At 48.3% G+C, this 22,862-nt stretch overlaps 2 protein-coding genes across 13 annotated transcripts in view; one reads left to right on the top strand and one right to left on the bottom strand.

The window, feature by feature from the left end:
* The first annotated feature begins 71 nt into the window (after positions 1 to 71).
* On the top strand, positions 72 to 10,516 carry LRRC73 (leucine rich repeat containing 73). The gene is made up of 6 exons (XM_035108208.3): positions 72 to 1,536; positions 2,583 to 2,743; positions 5,066 to 5,188; positions 7,172 to 7,272; positions 8,323 to 8,506; positions 9,972 to 10,516. Exons 1-6 carry the CDS (start codon positions 1,265 to 1,267, stop codon positions 10,040 to 10,042), a joined length of 912 nt encoding a protein of 303 aa, XP_034964099.1. The 5' UTR covers positions 72 to 1,264; the 3' UTR covers positions 10,043 to 10,516.
* Positions 10,517 to 13,121: 2,605 nt separating this feature from the next.
* Positions 13,122 to 22,862, bottom strand: part of TJAP1 (tight junction associated protein 1) — a 45,081-nt gene continuing 35,340 nt past the window's right edge. For 11 of the 12 annotated variants that reach the window (XM_088666560.1, XM_088666569.1, XM_088666562.1 and 8 more), the window contains 3 exons: positions 20,522 to 20,629; positions 19,142 to 19,225; positions 13,122 to 17,104 (listed from right to left, as the gene is read on the bottom strand). In XM_088666560.1, the coding sequence (XP_088522686.1) occupies positions 15,785 to 17,104; positions 19,142 to 19,225; positions 20,522 to 20,629 (1,512 nt within the window). In that variant the 3' untranslated portion in view covers positions 13,122 to 15,784. The remainder of the gene's footprint in view (positions 17,105 to 19,141; positions 19,226 to 20,521; positions 20,630 to 22,862) is intronic. The other variant, XM_088666570.1, reaches the window with a different exon arrangement.

Genomic DNA, 22,862 nt, shown 5'->3' with positions numbered 1-22,862 from the left:
CTCCACCAACCGAGCGCCTGGATCTAAATGAAATCCCGTCAGCCCCGGCCTCACGCACAGCCCCTGTCGGCGGGGAGGGCCTGGAGGTGGAGCCCGGGGCAGGACAGCGCGCCTGGGGAGGCGGCGGCGGGGCAGCAGCCGCGTGGCCCGGCTTGGCAAGAGCGCAGGCTGCGGTGCCTGGCTGTGGCCATAGGAACCGGCGCAGCGCCAAACAAAGCTGGGTCCTCCTCCCGCCCCGCCACACGCGCACCCTGGGGGCATAAGGAGGGAGGAGACAGCGCAGCTCCGGTCTCTGCAGCGGCGCTGGCGACCCCGTCCCGCCGCCGGCACTATGCGCTGGGCGCTGCCGCGGGAGCCGCCGGTGCGCTAAGAGGAGGAGGAGCAGGCGCGGCGGCCGGAGGAGGGACTCGCGCCCGGGAGTCGTAGGATCTGGCCCGGGCCCGGGAGTGAAGGCGGAGCAGGTGCGGCGGCAGGACGAGCCTCAGCGACCGAGGTTGCATTGCTGTGGATGGCAAGGAGGGCGCCGGGGAAGGGGGAAGATCGTTCATAGACGACTGAAGCTGGAGGGCACGGCAGCCCGCCCCCCCTTCCCCGGCGGACACGGCGGCTTGTTCTCCGATTGCGCAGGAGCCTGAACACACACACACACACACACACACACACACACACACGCTCGTTTTTCTTCTATTCGTGTGAAATTCCAGAAAGGATCTGGCACCGATTTGGATTTGCATTTCTTGCTCCTGTTATTTCAGATTGCTTGGCATCTGCCTGCACCACCTTAACCCGGTCTGCTCACCTTACCCTCTTCACAACCCTGCTCTGGACTGGAAAGCGCTCTGCTTTTGACATATATTAGAGAGTACCCATTATTGTTCTCCACATGCTTTAATTTGGATTTGCACAGAATTTACCTTGATGCATCCGGGTCGCACAGAAGTTTCTACGCGGATCCGGCTTGCGCAACGCTTAAAGCCGCTTTAAGGAGCACCTATTTGAACTGCGTACAAGAAGTACTATATTCTGGACTGAGCTGAATAGCACATTGAACTCGGGTATTGTAACATTGCACGGTGGCCTCCAGCTTCGTTTGCACAGGATTGCACAACCGTCGGTCCACTGATTTCCTTAACGCGCTCCTTACCTCTTCTGAACCGGATTGCAAAGCAATCCCTGCACTGCTCTGAATTGCACGTTGCTTGCACAAATCCGGATTAGCGTTACAGCTAGCTGCTGAGAGTGTTTTATTCACAAAGATATAAATATGTTGCCGGGATCTATCCAGATCTCTGGGGAGACTTTATCAAGTGCCGAGATTCGGGATATCTGTGAGAGCCTGAGAGAGAACTCCATCAAACTGCTTTCGCTCCGGGGCTGTCAGCTTTCCGACAGAGATTTTGGCCGCATCTGCAGGGGGGTCGCAGAATCTCACTCATTAGCTCAACTTAATCTTAACTTGGGGATTGTCTCCAATATCAATCGGGTCAAGCAACTGGCTGAAGCCCTGAAGACCAACCGCTCTGTCCAGTCTTTGTTGTGAGTAGCCCTCTACTTACCGGTAGTAGGACTTGAAAAAAGGTGCCCAGTTCTGCTGGCAGAAGTCTTGCAGTCCGATTCATATGCATGTTTACTCAAAAGTAAGCCCCATTATGTTAAATCTTGCTCACAGCTAAGTGTGCATAGGATTGCAGCTGTTGCTGGTGGGCTTTCAAAATTGTTTAGTGTATCTGTGTAGTCCAAACCCCATTTACTGGGAGCAAATCTCATTGACTTCTGAGTAGACATGGATTGAGCCGTTAGTCCTTAACACCTTTTACCGGTAACTAACCTTTGGCTCTAGGTGCAAAGTCCCCCCTCCCCCACACACACACCAAAAGGGCTTTGAGGGCAAGGTTGTGATTCTAATCCAAAATAGTGATAGCATTCTAGATTATTTCAAACCCAATACAGATTAATCTTCTTAAACAGAAACAGTGAAACTTGCATTTGGGCAACATTTTATTACCCTAAGCCAAATTCCAGTACTGTATATCTCAGGGCCACCTCATGAGAAGAGAAGACTCCCTGGAAAAGACCCTGATGTTGGGAAAGATTGAGGGCACAAGGAGAAGGGGATGACAGAGGAGATGGTTGGACAGTGTTCTCGAAGCTACCAACACGAGTCTGACCAAACTGCGGGAGGCAGTGGAAGACAGGAGTGCCTGGCGTGCTTTGATCCATGGGGTCACGAAGAGTCGGACACGACTAAACAACAACAAATATCTCAGGGCAGCAAACCCAGGACAAAGCTATGCATGTTGTGTCATAAGGAAGAGTAGGACACTGAAAAGCAGGTTTGGGGGTGGGGAGGAAACCATAGTGATAAAGGAATCTGCTACCATGACAGAAAAGGAAGTGGGGAGTAAGGAAGCAGATTCGAAGACTCCTTTAATGAATCTTCGTCTTTTAGAGTTGTTGGTATAAATCGCCCCTGTTAACTTACCGTATTTACTGCATTTCTTTGTCATAGTTAGAGCTGGGTGAAGTCAACTGCAACTCTTGAGGAACGGTATTTTAATTCCTAACCATTTATTCTTGCACAGCCTCCATGGAAGTCCCCTGACAGACGCTGGTCTGGCTCTTCTGAACCCAGCACTCTCCATCCATCCCTCACTAGTGGCCTTGGACTTAGGGGACTGCATGCTGGGTGATGAAGGTATTAACTTGATCTGTGGACTGCTCCCTCCTGATGGGGCCAAGTCAGGTAAGCAAAACTGGATGTGTGAAGTTCTTGTATACCTCTGGAGCTCATAACAGACTTCATATATTTGTTCATACAGTTCTACAGTTGGAAGGGTTGTGGAGGTAATGTCCACTCCCTGTTCAGAACAGGATCTGCAATACAGGATGCAACCACGGCATCCCTGACAGATGGCTGTCCAGCCTCCGCTTAAATACTTCCCAGGGCAGCCTGTTCTTTGTTTAACAGCCCTAACCATCGGGGAAGTTTCTGTTCCAAAATTTGCTCTCCTGCAATTTCCACTTGCTAGTTCTGGAACAACAAAGAACAAGTCTGCTCTGCTTTCATCACATCCCTTTAAACCAGGCATCCCCAAACTTCGGCCCTCCAGATGTTTTGGACTACAATCCCCATCATCCCTGACCACTGGTCCTGTTAGCTAGGGATCATGGGAGGCCAAAACATCTGGAGGGCCGCAGTTTGGGGATGCCTGCTTTAAACTATTGTTTTTCTTCTTCGGAGAGTAAAGAGACCCCCTGACAAATTGTAGCACTGAGTTTTCAGCACAGTGAAATTATAGTGAAATTTACTCTGTTGGCTAAGGATCTGTGGCTTGCTAAGAATAAGTGGATTCTCATTCTGGGAGAGAAGGTATTCAGAATAGAAGTAATTATACTTTGCCCTGTTATAGAACTAAACAGTCATTTCCCATTAAGTCAGTGTGAGGATCTGTAGGCTTTGCAGTTGTTTTGCTTTTTATTTTTGCAACTAAAACTTGATGCTGTCACATTAAAAGCAATTTTCCTTTTTCTGAAATGCCCTTTGCTGTAAATGTTATCTGTTGGTGCTACTCAGAAATATCAGCAAAGATTATTTTTTGCTGAAGGAATTATCTTGAGCTAAATCAAAAGTCTTTTGAGAAAAGAGTATCAGAGACTGGCGGACTGGAAAATAATACTTTGACCGAGTTTTCAGCCGTCCTCTTCCACTCTGCTGCATTAAGCATGCCACTAGGCTTGCAAGAGCAATCTGGAGGAAAAAATAAGGGCACTGAAGATCTGTTGTGTATTCTGGTAAATTTGGAACCTCAGTGTGTAACATGATCCATTAGAAAGAAAAATTGCCCCCTCTGCCTTTTTGAATGAGATCATCCTTTCACCTTAAAGAGCTGTTCTTTCTTGCTTCTTCTTGTCCTCCTTGTGATAGCACTTTGTCCTCTTTTGGGGCCTGCTGTTTCTGTGGTTGGGGTGGTGGGCAGCTAGTTGTGAAAGGGAAAGGAATCAGATACTGTAGGCCAGGGATCAATAACTTGTTGTCCTCCATATCTTATTGGATTCAAGTTCCCCTCATCTGTGACCATTGGCCATGCTGGCTAGGATTGATGGGGTTTGAAAGTCCACAACATCTGGAGGGATTTTTTTTTTAACCTGCCCTGGAATCTGCTGGTGAAGGGCGGGTAATATATTTTATAATAAAAACAATAAGGTTTCCCATCTCTAGTGTAGACAAATGAGGGCATCGTTCAGACAGTATCATACCAGAAAATTAACTCTGTAAGTATAATGCAAATTATTCTGCTTGTAGCCTGTTAGCATGTGAAAATTAGCACATGTTCTCCCAATGCTTATCTTGGGAACAGTTTCCACAACATTTATGTCTACAGTTACCAGACTCAGCTGAAGTGTGTGTTCACATGGACAAATGTAGCATGTCATCAAATGCTTCCAAAGTTGCAGGGCATTCGTGAACATTTAATTGTTATTTATTATATTTGTATCCTGCCCTTTCTCCCAAAGGAGCCGAGAGTGGCAAACATCAAAATGTCACATTCTAATAAAGCATTCACAAGATGACTTGGTACAGATTAGTTTTCCCTTCCCTTATTTTATATTTATCAACCTTGGGGATGTGGGTGCTGTTGGAGTTTCCTTTGCCAGCCACCAAAATGACTTGAGCCACTTCTGCTCCAAGAAACCTTTCAAAGGGTGGAGGACAGCAATTTAACCTACACATTTAATGTCTCTGAATGCAACTTGTGTTAACATACAACTGTCCCGCAGTTTGTTCTTAAGAAATCTGTCCTTTTAACCATCCTGATAGTTTTCCCAAAAGAGTGGTTAAAATGTGTTCCGGGGTTGTTTATTTTTTTTATTATTATTATTATTAGTAGTAGTAGTAGTAGTAGTAGTAGTATTTTAAAGCAAATGTAAAATGTGGAGTGGATATTTTAATCCACACCCATTATTTTGCAGGGAGAATAAAAGGGCAGTATATATGCAGTTGATTATAATCCTGAATACAAGAGTGAGATCTTGTCTCTGTGTAAACTCACTTGGCTTCCCTTAGGTTTGAAGGAGTTGACTCTCAGTGCTAACCCTGGCATCACAGCCAAAGGATGGGGGCGCCTGGCTATTGCAGTGGCTCATAGTTCCCAGGTGCGAGTGTTGAACTTGGACTACAACCCACTGGGTGAGAAGAGCATGGATATTGTGCACGGCTTCTCTCTCTCTCTCTCTCTCTCTCTCTCTCTCTCTCTCTCTCTCTCTCTCTCTCTCTCTCTCTCTCTTTTAAACAAGGGAGGATGTTGCTTGGTGAATGATAAAGAGCCTGCATCTAGGACAAGTCCAATCACAATCCAACTCGGCCCTTTCTCTTCATTATTTTATGTTTTTTTTAAATTTCTCAAGGCGGCAAACAGAGCAGATAACAAAACACTGTGAAACAAGTTTCCATTCCAATATTACACACACTCTGAAAATAAACACAAAGCTAATTTAACGTTTCCAAAACCACCATCATACTAAGGTACCAGAAAATGAATTAATCAGTCAAAAGCATTTTTAAAAAGCTATGCCTGCAACTGCGGTATTATGATGGGGCCCAGCACATCTTACTTGGCAAAGCATTCCCACATAGTTGGGTGCCATAACAGAGAAGGTCCTGACCCTGGTTGAAAGCAGCCTTGTCGCTTGAGGTTGAGGCAGCTCCTAGGTCCAAAACTGTTTAAGGGTTTTTAAAACCAACCCTAGCACCTTGAATGGAGCTTGAAACTAATCAGCAGTGATTAGTTTCTGATAACAGAAAACCAATATGATGGAATCAAATCACCAAACACCTGTGGGGCAGATTTACGTAGTGCTGTGTGAGAAGTGTAGGTGCTGAGCTGAGGGGGGGGGCCCTCTCCAAGGCATTGGGCTTTGGGAAGGAGGCGTGAGGGCTCTGATAGGGTCCTAGAGTCCCCCCTCCTCCTTCCTAAAGCACCTGAAAGGCCAGAGAGATGCTCCGTCCCTGGTCTGTACTTAGGTAGCAGCTCTCCAGGATGTTTCCCAGTCTCTGTGATCTGCCCTTGAGCTACAGGCCCTTTCCTTTCCTGATAGAGTTTGCATGTGTGTGTAAACTAGTGTCCCCTTTGTCTGGAATAGAGTTACCACCTTTGCACTTAAAAAAAGAGAAAGTCCTAAGCAATAGGCTATTAAAGAACCTGGCCATTCAAAATACGAAATGAAACCGACAATTGCCAGCCTGGGCCTGGGAGAATATAAGATAGCGGCCTACCATGTTCTGCAAGGGATGAGACTTGCTTCCAAGCTGAGGAGGCCTGAAGAGCAGCCCGCCATACACTTATGTGCACTTCCTCTTCCTGTGTACAAAGTGGCAGTAGTACCCGTCCTCTGAATGTTATCTTTGCAGCCCCATGTAGGCTGCTGCCACTGGGCTCGGGAGTCAGACCATGCTTCTTCCCCCGCCCTTGCCTCCTCATCTTCTTCCAAATACAGCAAAGAGGAGAGGAGCCCCAGCAGTGGTTACCATGGAAACCACTTCTCTTCCCTCTCTGCAGCTGCGCTGCCTGAGCAAAATTGGCAGCTGGTGAGAGAGGAGACTAGACCAGGCAGCTCTCTCCTCTTCCCATCCCTCCTGCCTCAGGGAAGCAAATGTGAGACGTTCCTCAGCACACCCCACCTAATCCTGTCCTTTCAAAACTGGGTGAGGCCTTTCTTCTTTCTGCTGTCAGGGTTTACCCTGCAAAATGAGAGGTGCTCGGGCCTTAAAGCCTGGCAGAAGCCTTCTCCTCTGACCCAGAAGCAATACCTTCTAATTAAGACTAAGCTCAGCTAGAGGTTTTGTGCTGCTGCCACAGGTGCAGAGGGTGTTTTTTCCCCCTAGCCAACTTAAAAAGAGAAAAGCAGCAGAAAAACAGATGCACAAAGTGATCACTCCCCCCCCAATGTATTGTGCCTTTAACAGGCAGACATTAAACAGGTGCAGCACCTTTGAATGAGATTGGAAATCTGCACCTTTTGAATGCATCTGTGGCGTTCATTTATTAAACAAGTGCCATTGGGGGGTTGCTGGTAGAGTTGAGGTTTTTGTACTGCCCAACAAAATGGAATGGCTGCATGCAACATGGCCTCTGTGAGGTCTTCTAACACCTCCTGACTTTCTACCGTCTAGGTGACCAAATAGCAGGAATGCTGGCAGTTTCTGTGGCATCCAGCCGCACCCTCGAGGTTTTGGACTTGGAAGGAACGGGACTCACCAACCAATCAGCCTTGGTAAGGAGAACATGGTCCTTTGCTGCCTTCCATTTGCGGTGTAGTGGTTAAGAGCAGTAGACTCGTAATCTGGTGAACTGGGTTCACATCTCCGCTCCTCCACATGCAGCTGCTGGGTGACCTAGGGCTAGTCACAGTTCTTTGAAGTCTCTCAGCCCCACTCACCTCACAGGTTTGTTGTGGGGAAGGGAAAGGAGAATGTTAGCCGCTTTGAGACTCCTTCAGGTAGTGATAAAGCGGGATATCAAATCCAAACTCTTCTTCTACGTCATGGAAGTGGGCAGACTAGTTTCGTCTACTTTTATCTACCCCAAATGCACTCTTTCCTCAAATGCACTGTCTCGGGGGAAGTTTGTCAGGAAGACTGGAGCCCCTTTGCATTCTCCTTCCTTGGTTCTCTTGCCTCTAAGCTGAGTTCAAGGGCGTACCCACCACGGGGCAAGTTAGGGCAGCTGCCCTACTCTAGAAGCAGGGCTGGTGGGCAGAGGCGGAGCACAGCCCGGGGGAGCGCGAGTTCGCCATTCCCGCCGCACCGCGCTGCACCCTCCCTCCAGCTCCCCGCCGCGCCCTCAGGCAAGGCCAAGCGCGGCGGGGAACCAGGGAGCGCGGCGCGGTGGGCAGGAACGCCGAACTCGCGCTCCGCTGGGCTGGGCTCCGCCTCCGCCCACCAGCCCTGCTTCTAGGGAGGGGCACAGCCCGGCGGAGCGCGAGTTCGCCGTTCCCGCCCGCCGCGCTGCGCCCTCCCTCCAGCTCCCCGTCGCGCCCTCTGGCAAGGCCAAGCGCGGCGGGGAACCAGAGAGCGCGGCGCGGCGGGCGGGCGGGAACGCTGAACTCGCGCTCCGCTGGGCTGGGCTCCGCCTCCGGCCACCAGCCCTGCTTCTAGGGAGGGGCACAGCCCGGCGGAGCGCGAGTTTGCCGTTCCCGCCCACTTTGTGGCCCCTCCCCTTCCGTGCCTTGGCCCCTCCCCTTGCCCCCCCCCTAGTTTTGATCCTGGGTACGCCCATGGCTGAGTTGCTTACCAACCAGCCTCTTGACTCTTGTTCTGTTTAGATCCTGCTGGATATGGTGGAAAACTACCCAACAGCTTTACGGACGCTGATCCTGGCAGAGAACAACATCAGCCCTGAGCTTCAGCAGCAGATCTCCGACCTTCTTTCTGAGGGTGAGGAAGACGATGAGACGGAGACTCGTGAAGTCATGGCAAGGGAGAAGAACAACTGGATCTGCCATAGCAGTAAGTCTGCTGGGGCTGCCTCCACTGCGGAGGAGGAAGATTGGGGGGGGGGGTGAAGCTGGGAGGGGGAGGCTAACCATGGGAAACCATGACATTCAGGGCCCTTAAAAAATTGAAGGTCACAAAATTTCAGTACTGGTATTTCATAGCATCATAGAATCACAGGGTTGGAAGGGGCCATGAGAGTCATCTAGTCCAACCCCCCCTCAGTGCAGGAATCTTTTGCTCAATGTGAGTCTTGAACCCACAACCCTGAGAATAAGAGTCTCATGCTCTACCAACTGAGCTAAAATGCACACATAGAAGCATATACTTTTGCCCCAGTATTGATATTAGAATAGAGCTTAGTCAGAGATGAAAACACATTCCTACACTATGAAATCTAGTCCTTGGCACAAATGCACTGGCAGCAGTAAACTGAAATGCAATCCAGCCGCTAATGATTTTCTGAAATCAACACTGCAAATTGGTTTATGAAGGGGTTATAATCTCCTGTTTGAACAAAAACCAAAGTCTGGTCCCCCATTTGGGTTCTTTTGTGTAATTATAGGGCAAAGTCTTCAACAGAAACCCAAAGATTTTGTAAAGCACATCTCATGTGCCTATCAAGCGGAGAGCTACCGTTATCTCCCTATTACAGGAGCATAGCTGCCAAGTTTTCGCTTTTCTCGCGAGGAGGCCTATTCAGCATAAGGGAAAATCCCTGTAAAAAAGGGATAACTTGGCAGCTATGTACAGGAGTTAAAAGGAAAATACTAGAGCAAGTTAAGTGTGGATGTCTAAGCACAGAGTTTAATCCAGCTTCACATTAGCAGGCCTCCTTTTTAACTGTGTATTTTGGAAAAGGAAACTTCGTTGTGTGCAGACTTCAAATCAAGAGGCAGCTCATTCTAATGGGTGTTCTGATACTGCACTTGGAGCCCAATAATTATAACAAAGGAGCTGCCTGCTTATGCAGCCCTTACCTTCCCCAACCTGGTGCTTATTTGAACTTTCATCATCCTTGACCGTTGACCAAACTGGCGGATGCTGGAAACAGGGAGGGCACCAGGTTAAGGTAGGCTAGTGGAACCACACAACCTGTCTGTGGAAACAGCACATATGAATCCAGGGAGTGGGGAGGAAGAGGACGGGATTCTACGTGGTCATGGTCTGCAGCTACAATTGTAATCCAATTTATCTGGGAGTAAGCCCCATTGAATTCAATAAGATACACTTCTCCATAGACATGGTTAGTATTGTGCTATACACTTTAGGCATAAAATGAATCTATTTAATTGCCAATTGCTTCACTTCAGGAGTATTCAAGGAGGTGCTTTCTTGAATTCTACTTAACACTTCATGTTCTCCTTTATAATAGATTTGAGTCTTCCTAGCCCTGTGCTTAGGATCCAGCTACAAATCATGGTTGCCCCACTTCCAAATCCTGTTCATTGGCTAAAACCACCTTTTTTCCATTTCACAGATTCTAGTTCCCAGATGGTCTTGGTAACTTCAGGCCTTGGAGAAAGTCTTCTAGCAGAAACAGAAATGTGAAAAGGAAACTCCCATTGCCTCTAATGAGAACATCATTTCCATGTATGTGGAAAGACTGTGTTTATTTTTTTTAAAAAGTGCATTCACACATATATCATGTGTGAATGTGTACTGTGCTTGTGTGTTTGCAAGTGAGTGTATGCACTAGGCAAACAGATGGGTGTGAAAGCCTAATGTCTAGGTGTAATTGCTGCGCCTGCCCTGAGTGCAGATCCACACACTGTGTCTTACTGAAGTCACTTTTAGCTCCACACTGGGACATGGCCCAAGTTAATCTCTATGTCTGTGTCACACAACTTGTCAGTTGCTTGTGATTGTCCAGTTGCTGTATTTTTAGGTCACACCATCCATTCTTGACTAATCTTTGCAGGAGGCTGTATTTATTCAGATGTGTATATTTATGTATAACAGATGCTTTTTATTGCTTGTACCTATGTCTTAAGTAGAATTTTATATAAAGTTCACAGAAATGGCCCAGTTGTGGCCATGAGGCTCTTTCCTTTCTAACTACACATCAGCAAGGCAGCTTCACTAAGGGAAATAATGCAACCTTATAGTAATTTTTGTTGCGCTGCCTCTAATGGGCCGAGAATAATTATTTTCCCCAAGTAAGCTGTAGTGCGTGCCCTTGGGTCCCATAATGACTCCACTAAGACACTCAAGGCAGTCACAGGTGCTACCAGAAATACCCAGGAGAAAAAATCCCATAGGGACAGTGTGCACACTTTGGGTGCTCTTATAGTACCCCTAATTTCAGAAGGTTGCATTACCTTGAAGGTAATAATGTGGCCATATACCAGCAGTGGAGGTGGCCTCATCCCTATCAATCTAAGCACACAAGCACCTCTCATTCAACCCTCTCTTTCACATAGACCCTACAGCAATTTTTATTGTGGAAGGAACTCATTGTCAGCCCCAAAGGGAGGGGTTTTTATTGCTAAATTGCAGGGGTGTGGCCCCTGCTCTAGATCAGGACTATGGTAGGAGGCAAAGGGTTAAAGCCCCCCTCCCAACAACCCCCCCACTGGTCCCAATTCAGATTAGTTCCCCCACTGCCTGCAATTTGATGCTTTCCTTCCTGCATCAGCAGAGAACACAGAGGTCTAGGGGGAAGAGGCAGGCAGAAGCAGAGGCTCTGGTAGTCTGATGGGACTGCATCCTGGTTCCCCCCAGCTTAAATACTGATGTTAAGATCAGAGGACTAAATTGGGCTGGTTGTGACGTTTATACCGCTCTGCAATCCAGTGACAAGTAAGATCTAAGGCAGTGAGCACTGGCTCTGCTCTGCTGTTCAGCGTCTGCTCCATTTTTACATTTGAAGATATGCGCACTTCTAAGCACACAAACCCAACTTCAAGCAAACCCCAAAGTGCTATAATGCGGACAACTACTGACCTTGCTTCTTTTGTGTAAACAGCCACTTCAGTGCAGGGAAACTGTTGTGGAATAGTACGAACAAGGGCTGCAAAATGGGGCAAAAATAAATACCTCCTGTGGGAATTGTGGCCCTCCAGCAATTGTTGACTGCTACAGCTCTCACCACCTCCAACCACTGGCCATACTGGCAGGGGCTAATGGTAGCTGCAGTCTAATAACATCTGGAGGGCCACAAGTTCTCCATTCGCGACGTAAGGCCTCAGCCATGCAAGGCAGTTTGTGGAAATGTGTTTGTTACAATGGTACCCATTCCTCTTCCTCCTAAGCGTTCAGTGGCTGTTGTTTCCATGCAGGACTCTAGGGACAGCAGAACTCTGTTTTGCTTTGGACGATTCTCCTAGCCCCAAACAAACAAAACCCATAAATTATTTTCTCGGATTCAATCACAAAAGCCAAGAGAACCACCAGGAGGCAGCAGTGCCATGCAGCTTCTAATTAGGATATTGTGGCCGCCACAGTCCGCGTGATTTATGGGACAGCTACATAAACAGGGGGAGAGGGAATAAAGACATGATGTCATGAAAGTGGACAATCTACTTCCATTTTATAGAGGCAGGTGCCTCGTCATATAGGAAGAGGTTGCTTTTTGTCCTAAAGGTAAAGGGACCTCTGACCATTAGGTCCAGTCATGACCGACTCTGGGGTTGCGGCGCTCATCTCGAGTTATTGGCCGAGGGAGCCGGGGTACAGCTTCCAGGTCATGTGGCCAGCATGACAAACCCACTTCTGCCGAACCAGAGCAGCACACGGAAACACAGTTTACCTATCTACTTGCACTTTGATGTGCTTTTGAACTGCTAGGTTGGCAGGAGCAGGGACTGAACAACGGGAGCTCACCCCATCGCGGGGATTCGAACCGCCGACCTTCTGATCGGCAAACCCTAGGCTCTGTGGTTTAACCCACAGCGCCACCCGTGTCCCTATATTTCTATCCTACAGAGGTCCAAATACAAACCCTACATTAGTAGCATAGTTGCTAAAAGATCCAGAAGTAAATTGGCAATGTAAACACAGTCATGACAATGGCTTATATTCAACATAGCACTAAGGCTCCATCAGTGCCATGTTTTTCCTTGGGAAGGCAAGCCCACCCTCTCCTGCCCTTGTGTATCCCCTAAACCTGCACAAAAAGACTTGGGGGTGGGTTAGAGTATTGCAAGTGGGGGAGGATACTCACAGCTAGCAGGAGTCCATGTGCTGGCTTCCCCTAGCATAACCAGTTGCACGTGACCCATTGAGAAGACCGATCAAGTCTGTGTGAACCTTTCCAAAGAGGGCTGTAGATCATGGACACAGCACACATTGTGCCTGCAGAAGGGTCCGAGACTCAATCCCATGCATCTCAAATTAAAGCAAGGATCAGGAACCTGGGGCCTTCTCCACATGTTGCTGAAATTCCAATTCTCGTTAACCCCAGGAAACATGGCCAATAGTAAGGGATGATGGGAATTTTTGTAATAGGATGTCCAGAGGACCACAGGCTCACCAACCCCGAATTAAAAGAATGAAGAGGAAGTCCCTTTGCTTGCAGCCATGCAGAGCCGCAGGTCAAAAAACCGAACACCCTAAAAACCTTTCAGTTGCTGTGGTTTCTTGTGCTCCCCCTTTCAGCTCCTAGCAGCACAACAGTCAGCTTCAGACGTACTTTTAAAATAGTTTATTTCTGGCTTTAAAATATACATCATCAGTTTGAAAATCTCAGAAAAAAACACATTAGTCGCAGATTAACAGTCTTGAGTTGGGACATTGTAAAACGTGGGGCAGCCAAAGAAGGCAACTCAAGCTCCCCGAGAGAGAATTCATAATACTGCCAGAGAGGAGGAGGATACAAAGGGCTGAGATGCAGGACTGCACAAAAGGAGCTCTGGGAGGACGGCTGCAGCAGCAGGACTAACACAGACCTGATCCTCAATTCTCCTGCAGGTTTCGCTGCCACCCAGACCCATGTGAAATAAATGGCACGGTTTGGTTGTACTCCAGAATGATCTCCTTTCCCTCCCCTCCTCCCAACCTTTAGTACAATAGAATTAAAGGAAATGGAGATTGGTCTCAACCAACATCGTAGTAACTGCTTGGAATTGCCCGTTTGGTGGCTGCAATTGTGACAGTTTCAGATTGCCTTATGTGCAGTTGTGCAGCCCAGCCACAGAAAGGAGGCCTGGGCTCCAGACTAAAAAAAATTGTCTCAGTGGGATGTGCTGAAATCAGTTCCATTTTAGCCAAGCTCATGAGAAGGGCCCAGATTCTATGGGATAGGCTTCACCCAGCACCATATCTGTCCAATACTGACCACAAACAAGAGGTCACCAGGAAACCCCAAAGCATCCTTTGCAGCAAAAAAAAGAACACTGCAGTGCTGGAGCAGGAACATGTGGCAACTTGGATTCTACCTTTTGAAGAGCAAAGGAAATTCCAAGAAATCAAGGGCTGAAGGAGGAGAGTGGCTGAGCAAAGCAAGCAGCTGCCAGCTGTAGAAGTCAGATCATTACGGGTTAAGTGCCGCATAGGCAAAATGAAGGGTGTCCATATTTAGCACCAATTTATTAGCATAGCTAAACTGAAAATACTGAGTCACACCCCAATGCTGGGATGCAACCGCCAGCAGCTTATCAGCAAGAGAAGTGGCCAATGAAGAAGGCCACATCAAAAAGTTAGCTATGGCCAGACTGCTCCACAATCAACACACAGCAGACCCTGGTTAGATCTGAAGAGAGGCAGCAGGGGACAGCACAAAAGGCAAGCAGATCGACACAAGATAGGCCATGGCAGCCATCCAATGGATACTGGAAGGTTTCGGGGGAAGTTCTTGGTCCTGCAGGGCTATGAGTGGGTTTTCTGGGCAGCTTGCAGCTGCTTTGCTGGTGTTTGCAAGGGAGAAGACTCCCTGTGCTAAGAAGAAAGGCTTTAGGGTACTCTCCAGAAGAAGATCACACAGACTCCATCCGGACATAAGCAGCTGGCAATGCAACCAAGCTCAGCAGCCTAGTCTTCTCACTGTTTTCTTGAACATTGCACTGGTTGCACCAAGGGCAGGCTAGGAAACGACGTCCATGGAACGTGATCATTCAGTGAAAAATTCCTAACACTGGCAACCTTTTCCTCCCCAGGTGCGTGCACAGATATACGCAAAACACAGAAACATACTGCAAAGGGAGAGGGGGGAAAATACAACACTGAATACATACAAAAAAAACAAAGCAAGAAGGGGAGGGGGAATATCAGACCTTGCCTAAGGCCTTGGGAAGGCACTAGTGTCGATTTGGATCACAGCCCCGATAGGATGCTCAACCTCACCCACCATCTCCAAGGGGCAAAGAGGATGGGTCCTACAGAGGCAAGATGGCCGCATTGCTTAGGCTTTAGCAACTCCTCAGCAGGTGGTGGCCATAGGGCAATAGTGAGGAAGAGATGAGCCACTTCTTGCAGAGCAGATGCTCTCTGACCAATCCCCCCACCCCATCCCTGCACATTCTTTGCTCGTTCACAAAAGGAAGAGGTAAGCACATTTCAAAAGACAAAGACCTATAAGAAAGCAAGTAAAAGAACACATAGCTTCACGTCATCCAAATGAGACACAGACCACCCAAGAAAGAGCCGACACGACAGTCACATGCAGCCGAGCCCATTATGGCAAATGGTCCAGCCTCCATTTTGCTGGCTGGCTGGAGCAGGGAAGCTCCAAGGGCCATTCTGGCAGGCTCCCGAGTGGCACTCCTCCTAACAAGTAACCATGCTGGGTTCAGGAAGCAAGGGAACTGCGGAGGTGGCCTCTGAGCATCGTCCCACCTATTCACACCGGCGCACATCCACGTAGCAGAATTCAGGAAAAGAAAGCAGCGAAGCTCACACATCTGGGGACGCCCACCTAACGGAAGCCATCGCCCTTGGGGGAAGATTCACACGAGGAAAATAGGGACAGCGTGTTCCTACTTCTTGGCACGTAGGAATAGAGGCTTGAGCTGCTTCAGGGGCGTAACTCAGAACCCACAATGGGATGGGATGTTAGCAGGAAGGAATCGGAGTGTGAAGGCAGAACTGAGCTGTGGAAGGAAGGGCATGAGTGCAAACTGAGCTGTGGACACAAAGCACCTGTGCTGGTGGGAACCCGAATGTTTTGCCCTGGTGCTGTAGCTGGAGAGCTGCCTCCGTTCTTAGTGTGCATTAAAAAAGACAATAAATATATAAAAATGGCCTGGAATTCCTGGGAAGGAGTCCCATGACGGTCCTCCTTTGAACCTCAGGACTAGAGTAACAGCCCTTGGGAGCTGGATGCAATGTTGCACCTGTGCAGCTTCCTTCCTACCCTCAGTTGAGCAAGTTGCCTTGCTCCTGGGCCTGCGTCAGGCTGTCTTTCCGATGGAGGTGGTGAACCCCCATCCTCTTGGGGCTGCGGTGGGGGCGGCCCGGAGGAGGCTTGCTCTTGCACTCCCTGCTCTGCTCGGAGTTGCCCTCTTGGCTGTTTTCCTGGCTTCCCTGCAGCAGTGTTTCCTGCTCTTCGGCCGGGCTCCCAGACGAGTCAAGGTCCACATAGTCTTTGTGCTTCTCTGGGGAAGAGCTGGCGGGCTCTGCCGCCCCCTCTCCGCCACCCCCTTGCAGCAGCTTGTGGGCTTCGTCCTGGGAGAAGTCCGTGCCGTAGTCGGAGGAGAAGTGGCCCCGGCGAGCGCGGGACTCGGTGCTGTCGGTGTCCGTGCTGGAGTCCCTGCTCACTGTCCAGCTGCAGCTCTGCACTGACTCCTCGCCGTCTGAGTAGGTGGAGGCGGCCCGGCCTAGCTCCTGCATGGAGCGGCTGAAACGTTTCTGGAGCTCCTGGGCCGTGTCGCGGCTGAAGGAGGTGCGGTTCACCAGCACCCGCTCCGTGGTCGGGGGAGCCTTCTCCACAAACATCCGCTGCCAGTTAGCCAGCAGGTCCTCTTCGGAGCTGGCCGAGCTGGCAAAGGTGCTGGGCACCTGTGGGGGGCTGCTGAATGGGCTGCTCTGCGAGGAGCCATGAGCTCGGCTCACCTTGGGGGATGGCTGGTAAGAGCAGCTGGAAGCTGAGCGCTGGCCCTCGGAGGCGGGGCTGCTGGGAAGGGTGCGCTGCCTGTCGCCGTTCTCATCCTCCCCCTGGACCAGGCTCAAGGAGATGGCTTGGCGTGTGGCATAGGTGCAGTTGGGCAGGGGGCTGTTCTTTGGGATCCGCACCTTGTCTTCCGAGAACTCGATCACCTTGCGCCCTGGGTACATGGGGTGGGGCGGGGGCGGGGTGGGGTACGGGCTCAGCTTCTCAAATGTCGGCACCTCGCCAGGGAGGCCCTCCAAGCCGCTTGGAGGTTTGCAACCCCCGTTTTGCTGCCGCGCTCCCTCCGCCCCCTCGCTCCCGGGCTGGCCTGGGCTTGGGCAAGCGTCAGACGGAGCTCCGCTCATGTCGACATGCACAAAGACGTCCTCGGCGATGGAGCAACTGCCGCTGCTGGATTTGGCCGAGTTGAGCACCAGGGACTCTGGCTTCTCCAGGACTCTGGCGATCACCGAGGTGGGCACCACATCGGATGGAGCCAAGGTGTGAGGGGCCTCCTGGCCGGGGCCGGAGGTCTCCTGAGTGCTATGCAGGTGCTTGTTGACCATGTCTTGCAGCTCATAGGGAAGCTATGGAGACAGGAAAAGGGACGTTATCTCGGAACTAAGAGAACCACCAAGCTAATAGGGCGGGACAGATGGATGAAGCAGTTATGTGGAAGGCGCTGTTTGCCGAGCTCTAACTTCTTGTCCTGACACATGTCATTAAAAGCATCTTTCAAACCACCAGCCACCTATAAATTCAAAAGATCCATTGGTGTCCCAGTATCCAAGGAAAAAATGTGGTTCTGTCCCCCTGCCTTGGCTCTGGGCCTGACAAACAAGGCCCCTTCAGAAGAAACAGGGAGAAGCATATGCTCAAACTTGAACATTAAACAAGAGAGCCTTGCTGGTGCATGTTAGGCCAGCATAATGCTATTGATTAGTGGAAAAAATTAGCTGGTGGCTGCGCTGAATCGAGTGACCAGCCCCCACTAGTAGAATCTGAGGCTCCCAGGAAGCATGTAGTAATTATAGGGCACTGCCTTGGCAGCCTGCCCCAGTCTAAGAATCAATTGCCATCCTGGCACTTGCCGGCTCCGGAGACAGAAGCAGCCTGACACTCCCACTGCTCCTGAAACCACCTCAAGCCCATTGCATCAAGGAACAGGGAGGTGGTCCAACTGCATCAGAACAGTGTTGTTAATGTAGAGGAGCAGCATCCCACTCCTCCCAGGGTTGAGCAGCTGCAGGACTGTACCCTGGGCTTAGGCATATACTCCACAGGACCTTAGGTGTACCTCTGCCCCATGGATTGACAGTAAGGAACTAGAAGGAGGAGCTTAGCTACACGGCCTTCTACATTTCCATGCTAAGTTCAGGCAAAGACCTCAGCCTTGCTTCATGAATGCCTGGATTGTCAGGTGAGGAACACACCAAGTACTCCTTTGTATGGCAGGAGATGCATAAGAAATTCAGTGCGAGATTTTGCCCTAAATTGCCTAACTGGCTTTGGCAATGAATGAACAAATGGATTCCAGTCCTTGAGCAATACCATAGTCCTTAGCAAGCACCTCTTTTCCTCGGTCCCATCACAACCAGTAATATGGACCAAGCAGGTGCAATCCTTTATAGGACCACCAGAACGCTATGCTTGAAAGGCAAGAACATTACTTTTTCTTTTTTTTGCTGAAGTCCAAGCCTCAGTGTCTTCCACAGTCCATGCAGCAGGGAGACATCTGTATGAATTTTGTTTCTTGCTTTACAATTTCTGGCATTTAACATGTTGCCGACCTATACTGAGGCTTTGCAATGAGAAGAGGCACAGACTTGGAAGGACATCAATCCAGTTAAGGTAGAGGAGGTTGTATTCGACATAGCACTAAAATGAATGCTCTGTCAGCGCAAGGTTACTCCTTGCGCAATGTAAACCTCCTGCCACCTTCTTTGCCTGACTGCTACTGGTGTCCAGGAGCCTGTTTTGAGCATATAATGCATGCAAAACACACAGGGGTATTAAAAAAAAGCTGCAATCTATACAAGTATGTGCCCATCATAAGATGTGCTGAACTCTGGGATAGCTGTGAGATGATAAACTGACATGCCAAGTGGCCCTAAAGATGGGACTGGGCACTACATCACAACAGCCGTAAGAGACCTATCTTCCTGAAGGCTAGAAACCACCCAAGGGTTGCTAGCTATCCCAGCCCACCTAATCTCTTTTCTTTTGTCTCCCAACGCTATACAAAGCTTCCTCCATCATAAATGCGTCAAGAGCACCTGGAGTTAAGAGGCTTCTGCGTTAATTTACTAGCTCCTTTGTCGTAACGGGGAAGAAAGAGAGGATTCGGCAGGAGACCTGCAATTCTCTAGGCTCCGTTCAGGGCCCTAGCAGGGTATCAAGCAATGGCAACCATCTCCCTCCTTCCCACCTACAGAAACGCAGCTGAGGAACAATGAGAAGACAAGGTGACAAGGCATTCATTCTCTTTTGTTGTCCCCCATGGGAGTCCCTGCAGAATGAGGAAAAGCAGTTCCTCCCACGCTTTCTATGTATTGGATGAGGAAGAAGCCTGGAACAAGGTTCCCCCCAACCACCACCACCACCCCCTCGAGATTTCCACTCACATCAGCAAACTTGTGATTCCGAAAGTGAGACTTGTTGCACTTCAGGAGCTGCACTGCCAGGTTACAGTCCTGCCGATATTGCTCCTGTCAAGACAACATGCAGGGATTGGCAAATCACATTCAGAGATGCCCCAAGACATTTTGGGGCCTGAGGCAAAAAATGAAAAAGACCCCCCCAAAAGTTGCTACCTGGTGATACCTGAGAGCTTTAATGGTACCTCAGAATCTGCCACTTTAAAGAAAGCCAGCTCACTTAGGCTAGCAGTAGGAATGGTTCTGATTACATCACACAAAATAATAATAATAATAATAATAATAATAATAATAATAATAATAATAGCAGCAGCAATAATAGCAATAATAATCCTCTCTGCCAGCCCTGTAAAATGAGCTAGGTTCTAACTCACATTCATCTGGACAGAAGAAAATGCTGTAAGATTTGAAGCACAGCACCCTCCCAAATCTATCCTGTATGTCTGTTAGGTTTTACAGACTTGCTGAATTTCAACAACCCCCACCCTGCTTTTATGCTATATTTCCCCTCCATCCACAACCAGAGTATTTGAGTTTAAACAAGATTTAAGCTCATCCGAGTCAATGAAATCTAGTATTATTCCAATCCAAATGTTCTGGATTAAAATGGTCAGTAAGAGTAGGAACACACAGATCTTGCTTTCTTAAGTCAAGCAGCCTGAGCATTTAATTCTACTGAAGTTGCCTCTTTGCTGTTCATCCCTTGAATGTCTTAAAATAAAACACAGGATTTTCAGTATCCGCAAAAAATGTGGGATAATCTCACTACCATTGCACCAAAATGCATGAAGGAGAAAGATATGCCCATTTATTGTTAAGGATAACATTCCTATACAGTAGGTGTGCTAAGGAAACAGTTCTTCCCATCCAGCATAAGATAACCTACACCAGAGCTTTCCAAACAGTGTGTCGTGACACGTTAGTGGCGGCTGCAGTGTGTAGGTGTGTCACACAAACAATCCCCGTGGTCCTCCCGGGGCTGGAAAGGGGTTAGTTTAACCCAGGCACCCCCAAACCTAGTCCCTCCAGATGTTTTAGACTACAATTCCCATCATCCCTGACCACTGGTCCTCTTAGCTAGGGATATCATGGGAGTTGTAGGCCAAAACATCTGGAGGGCCGCAGTTTGGGGGTGCCTGGTTTGCTAATAAAACTGAATTAGTGTGTCACAAAATGATGCAAAACTGAATTAGTGTGTTGCAAAATTATGCATGTCTAAAAAGTGTGTCACCAACATTTCCAACACCAACTGTGATTATACAGGTCCATTGTTCAGGGAAAATGAAACCTCTTAGTTCATTCCCTTTCCTTGCAGTGAATTCATAATCTGGGGAAATGAGTACTTACATTAAGCTCTTCCAGTTTATTGATGGTTGTTTTGGCATCCAATAGTTTATTAGTGAGCTCCACAATCTCCCAATCAAGAGTCTTGCGATCCATTTCAGCTTTTTTAATCTGGAGCACAGGGATATATAGGGGGTGAATCCCATTTGTCAGCAGCAGCTGGACTTCCTCCCTGCCCAATTCCCTTCAAAGAAAAAAAATCCAACCCCACTCGACGCCAATAAATTCAGAGCCCCCTTTTTGCCCCTAAGCAAGGGAGGAAGATGGGGCTCAAACAGCACATGGAACCAGTCATTCTGCATCCGTTTGCTTGGAGGACTTAAGACACATTTACTAGTTATGAAAGCAATCTGCACTTGGAGCCGTCACTGGTGCAGCTGCTCTTCATAGCTCTTTGGCAAGCAGATCATGCAGAGGGTGAACACTGTCCCTTAAGTAGTCAGGGTTTGGACATGCCAACAGGGAATATTGTGACATTGGGCTTTGAAGGTGCTCCCTAGTTGTGTGAAGCCTGTTGAGAGATAGCATGCCTGTAGCGCATCCGTCACTTGGGTAGTCAGTTAAAAAACAACCACAACCACTAGTGTAGGACCTCTTTATCCAAGGGATGGATGGCAACCATAACAACTGGAAGAGTACACAGCCCAGCTTCCATTGAGTAATGTGGTCTCCCAAGCAAACCTTCTCTCCCTCAGCACAGCAATTACTAACACTTTATCCTACAAAGGATAATGGCAATACATAATCACACTTCTGACACTATAGGCAAGGACCCAGCAATCTGCTTGCACCTCATTGATGGTAAAATATGACTGAAAAACAAACTATGAACCTCCTGCAAATTCCAGTAAAATCTCAGGTTTCATTTTATCAAAGAACATGCTTCTAGTCCACACAGCTGGAAAAGGGGGGTGGGGCACCTTGGAGGCATGTGGCCAGAATTACATACTTAAAAAAAAAATCATGGCAGGTTTTCTAGTGTTTACAAGAGCAGCACAAGAGCAGCACTCAGTGCTTGCATCATAAGCTTCAATTCCTGCTCCCCTAATTTCACCAGGCTTTTTTTTTTACTCCTTGCAATTCCTAGCCTCCCCACCAAAAAAGAGTGGGAGAAATTCTGCAGAATTGCCAAATTTGGAAGCTTGATCAAGACGTGAGAATTTTAAGCAGCGTATACAGATACAGAGCTCTGTACATGCAATGTTTTGTGTTTTTTCTATTAAAAAAAAGAATAAAACTTCAGAAGCAAGAAAGCTAGAATACTGGAAATTGTGTACATTACAGAAGAGAAGCAAATAGGGGGTGGGGAATCTTATTTTGCAAAAATTATTCTGTTACTTTCAGTCACAGGGAAGGGAAGAGCTCTGTGAAAGGGGAAACCCAGTTCTGGAAATTCAATAGGCATTTTCTTGCTCATTTTGAAACCTATCTTCTTTGCAGACATGCAGTCAAATACCGTGCATGTTTGCTCAGAAGTAAGTTATCACTGTCTCCAACAGGGCTTACATCAAATGAAGTGTGCATAAAACTGCAGCCTTAAGTATGAACCTTGAAAGCTGAGATTCTCCAGGTGCTAATTTTGCATTCAGTGTGGTGCAGTCAGACAGTTGTAGAATACACTGCAAAAAAGGTAGGATCCAGACAAAATTTGCTGAACTTGGTCTCCCCTCAAATCAATGGGATTTAAGTCGTGACTAACCTGTCCCATTGATTTCAATGGGCACGAAGTCCGATTAACTTTGTCTGGATCCAAGTCTCCTCTCCCCCCCACCCCTTTACAGAAACTGGATTTAAAATGAATGGAACCCCTTGCTTCAAGAATCATGGCCCCAGCCCTCTGCCTTCCCCCAGATCCTTCATGCGATGGCTTGGGCACCAACACAAAAGAATCCCAAGGCCATCCCACCAAACACCTGCCTCATCAGCAAATTTCACTAGGCTCAGATAACAGCTGAACTTCCTCCACACTTGCCTTTCTACAAGAAAAATGGAGGGCACGAATGAGCTCAGCAGGATGCAGGTAGTCTATAAAAATGACCTGGGATGCTGATTGAATTTGTACTGAAATGAACGGCCCTGAGTGTGCACACCTCTGTGGGGCTTGATAACTTGGTCCCTAAGAGCTATAATTAAAGAGACATATTCAAGATGCCAGGGAAGAGGTTTTCTGCTCCTCTGAAATTCAACAGAGATGAATAGGGGAATGGCACAGGGCAGAGATGGCTGAACTACCACGTACAATTTCAGTGGCTAATAGGGCACGTCTTTTATTAAAAAAATGTATGAAGTTCTGCAGGAATCTGTTCACAATCCACAGAGATCCCAAGTGACAAGAAGTGCCTCA

Source organism: Zootoca vivipara, chromosome 3 (genome assembly GCF_965207765.1).
Source record: "Zootoca vivipara chromosome 3, rZooViv2.hap1.1, whole genome shotgun sequence".
Taxonomy (NCBI): domain Eukaryota; kingdom Metazoa; phylum Chordata; class Lepidosauria; order Squamata; family Lacertidae; genus Zootoca; species Zootoca vivipara.
This window is presented reverse-complemented; position numbering and strand designations above follow the sequence as displayed.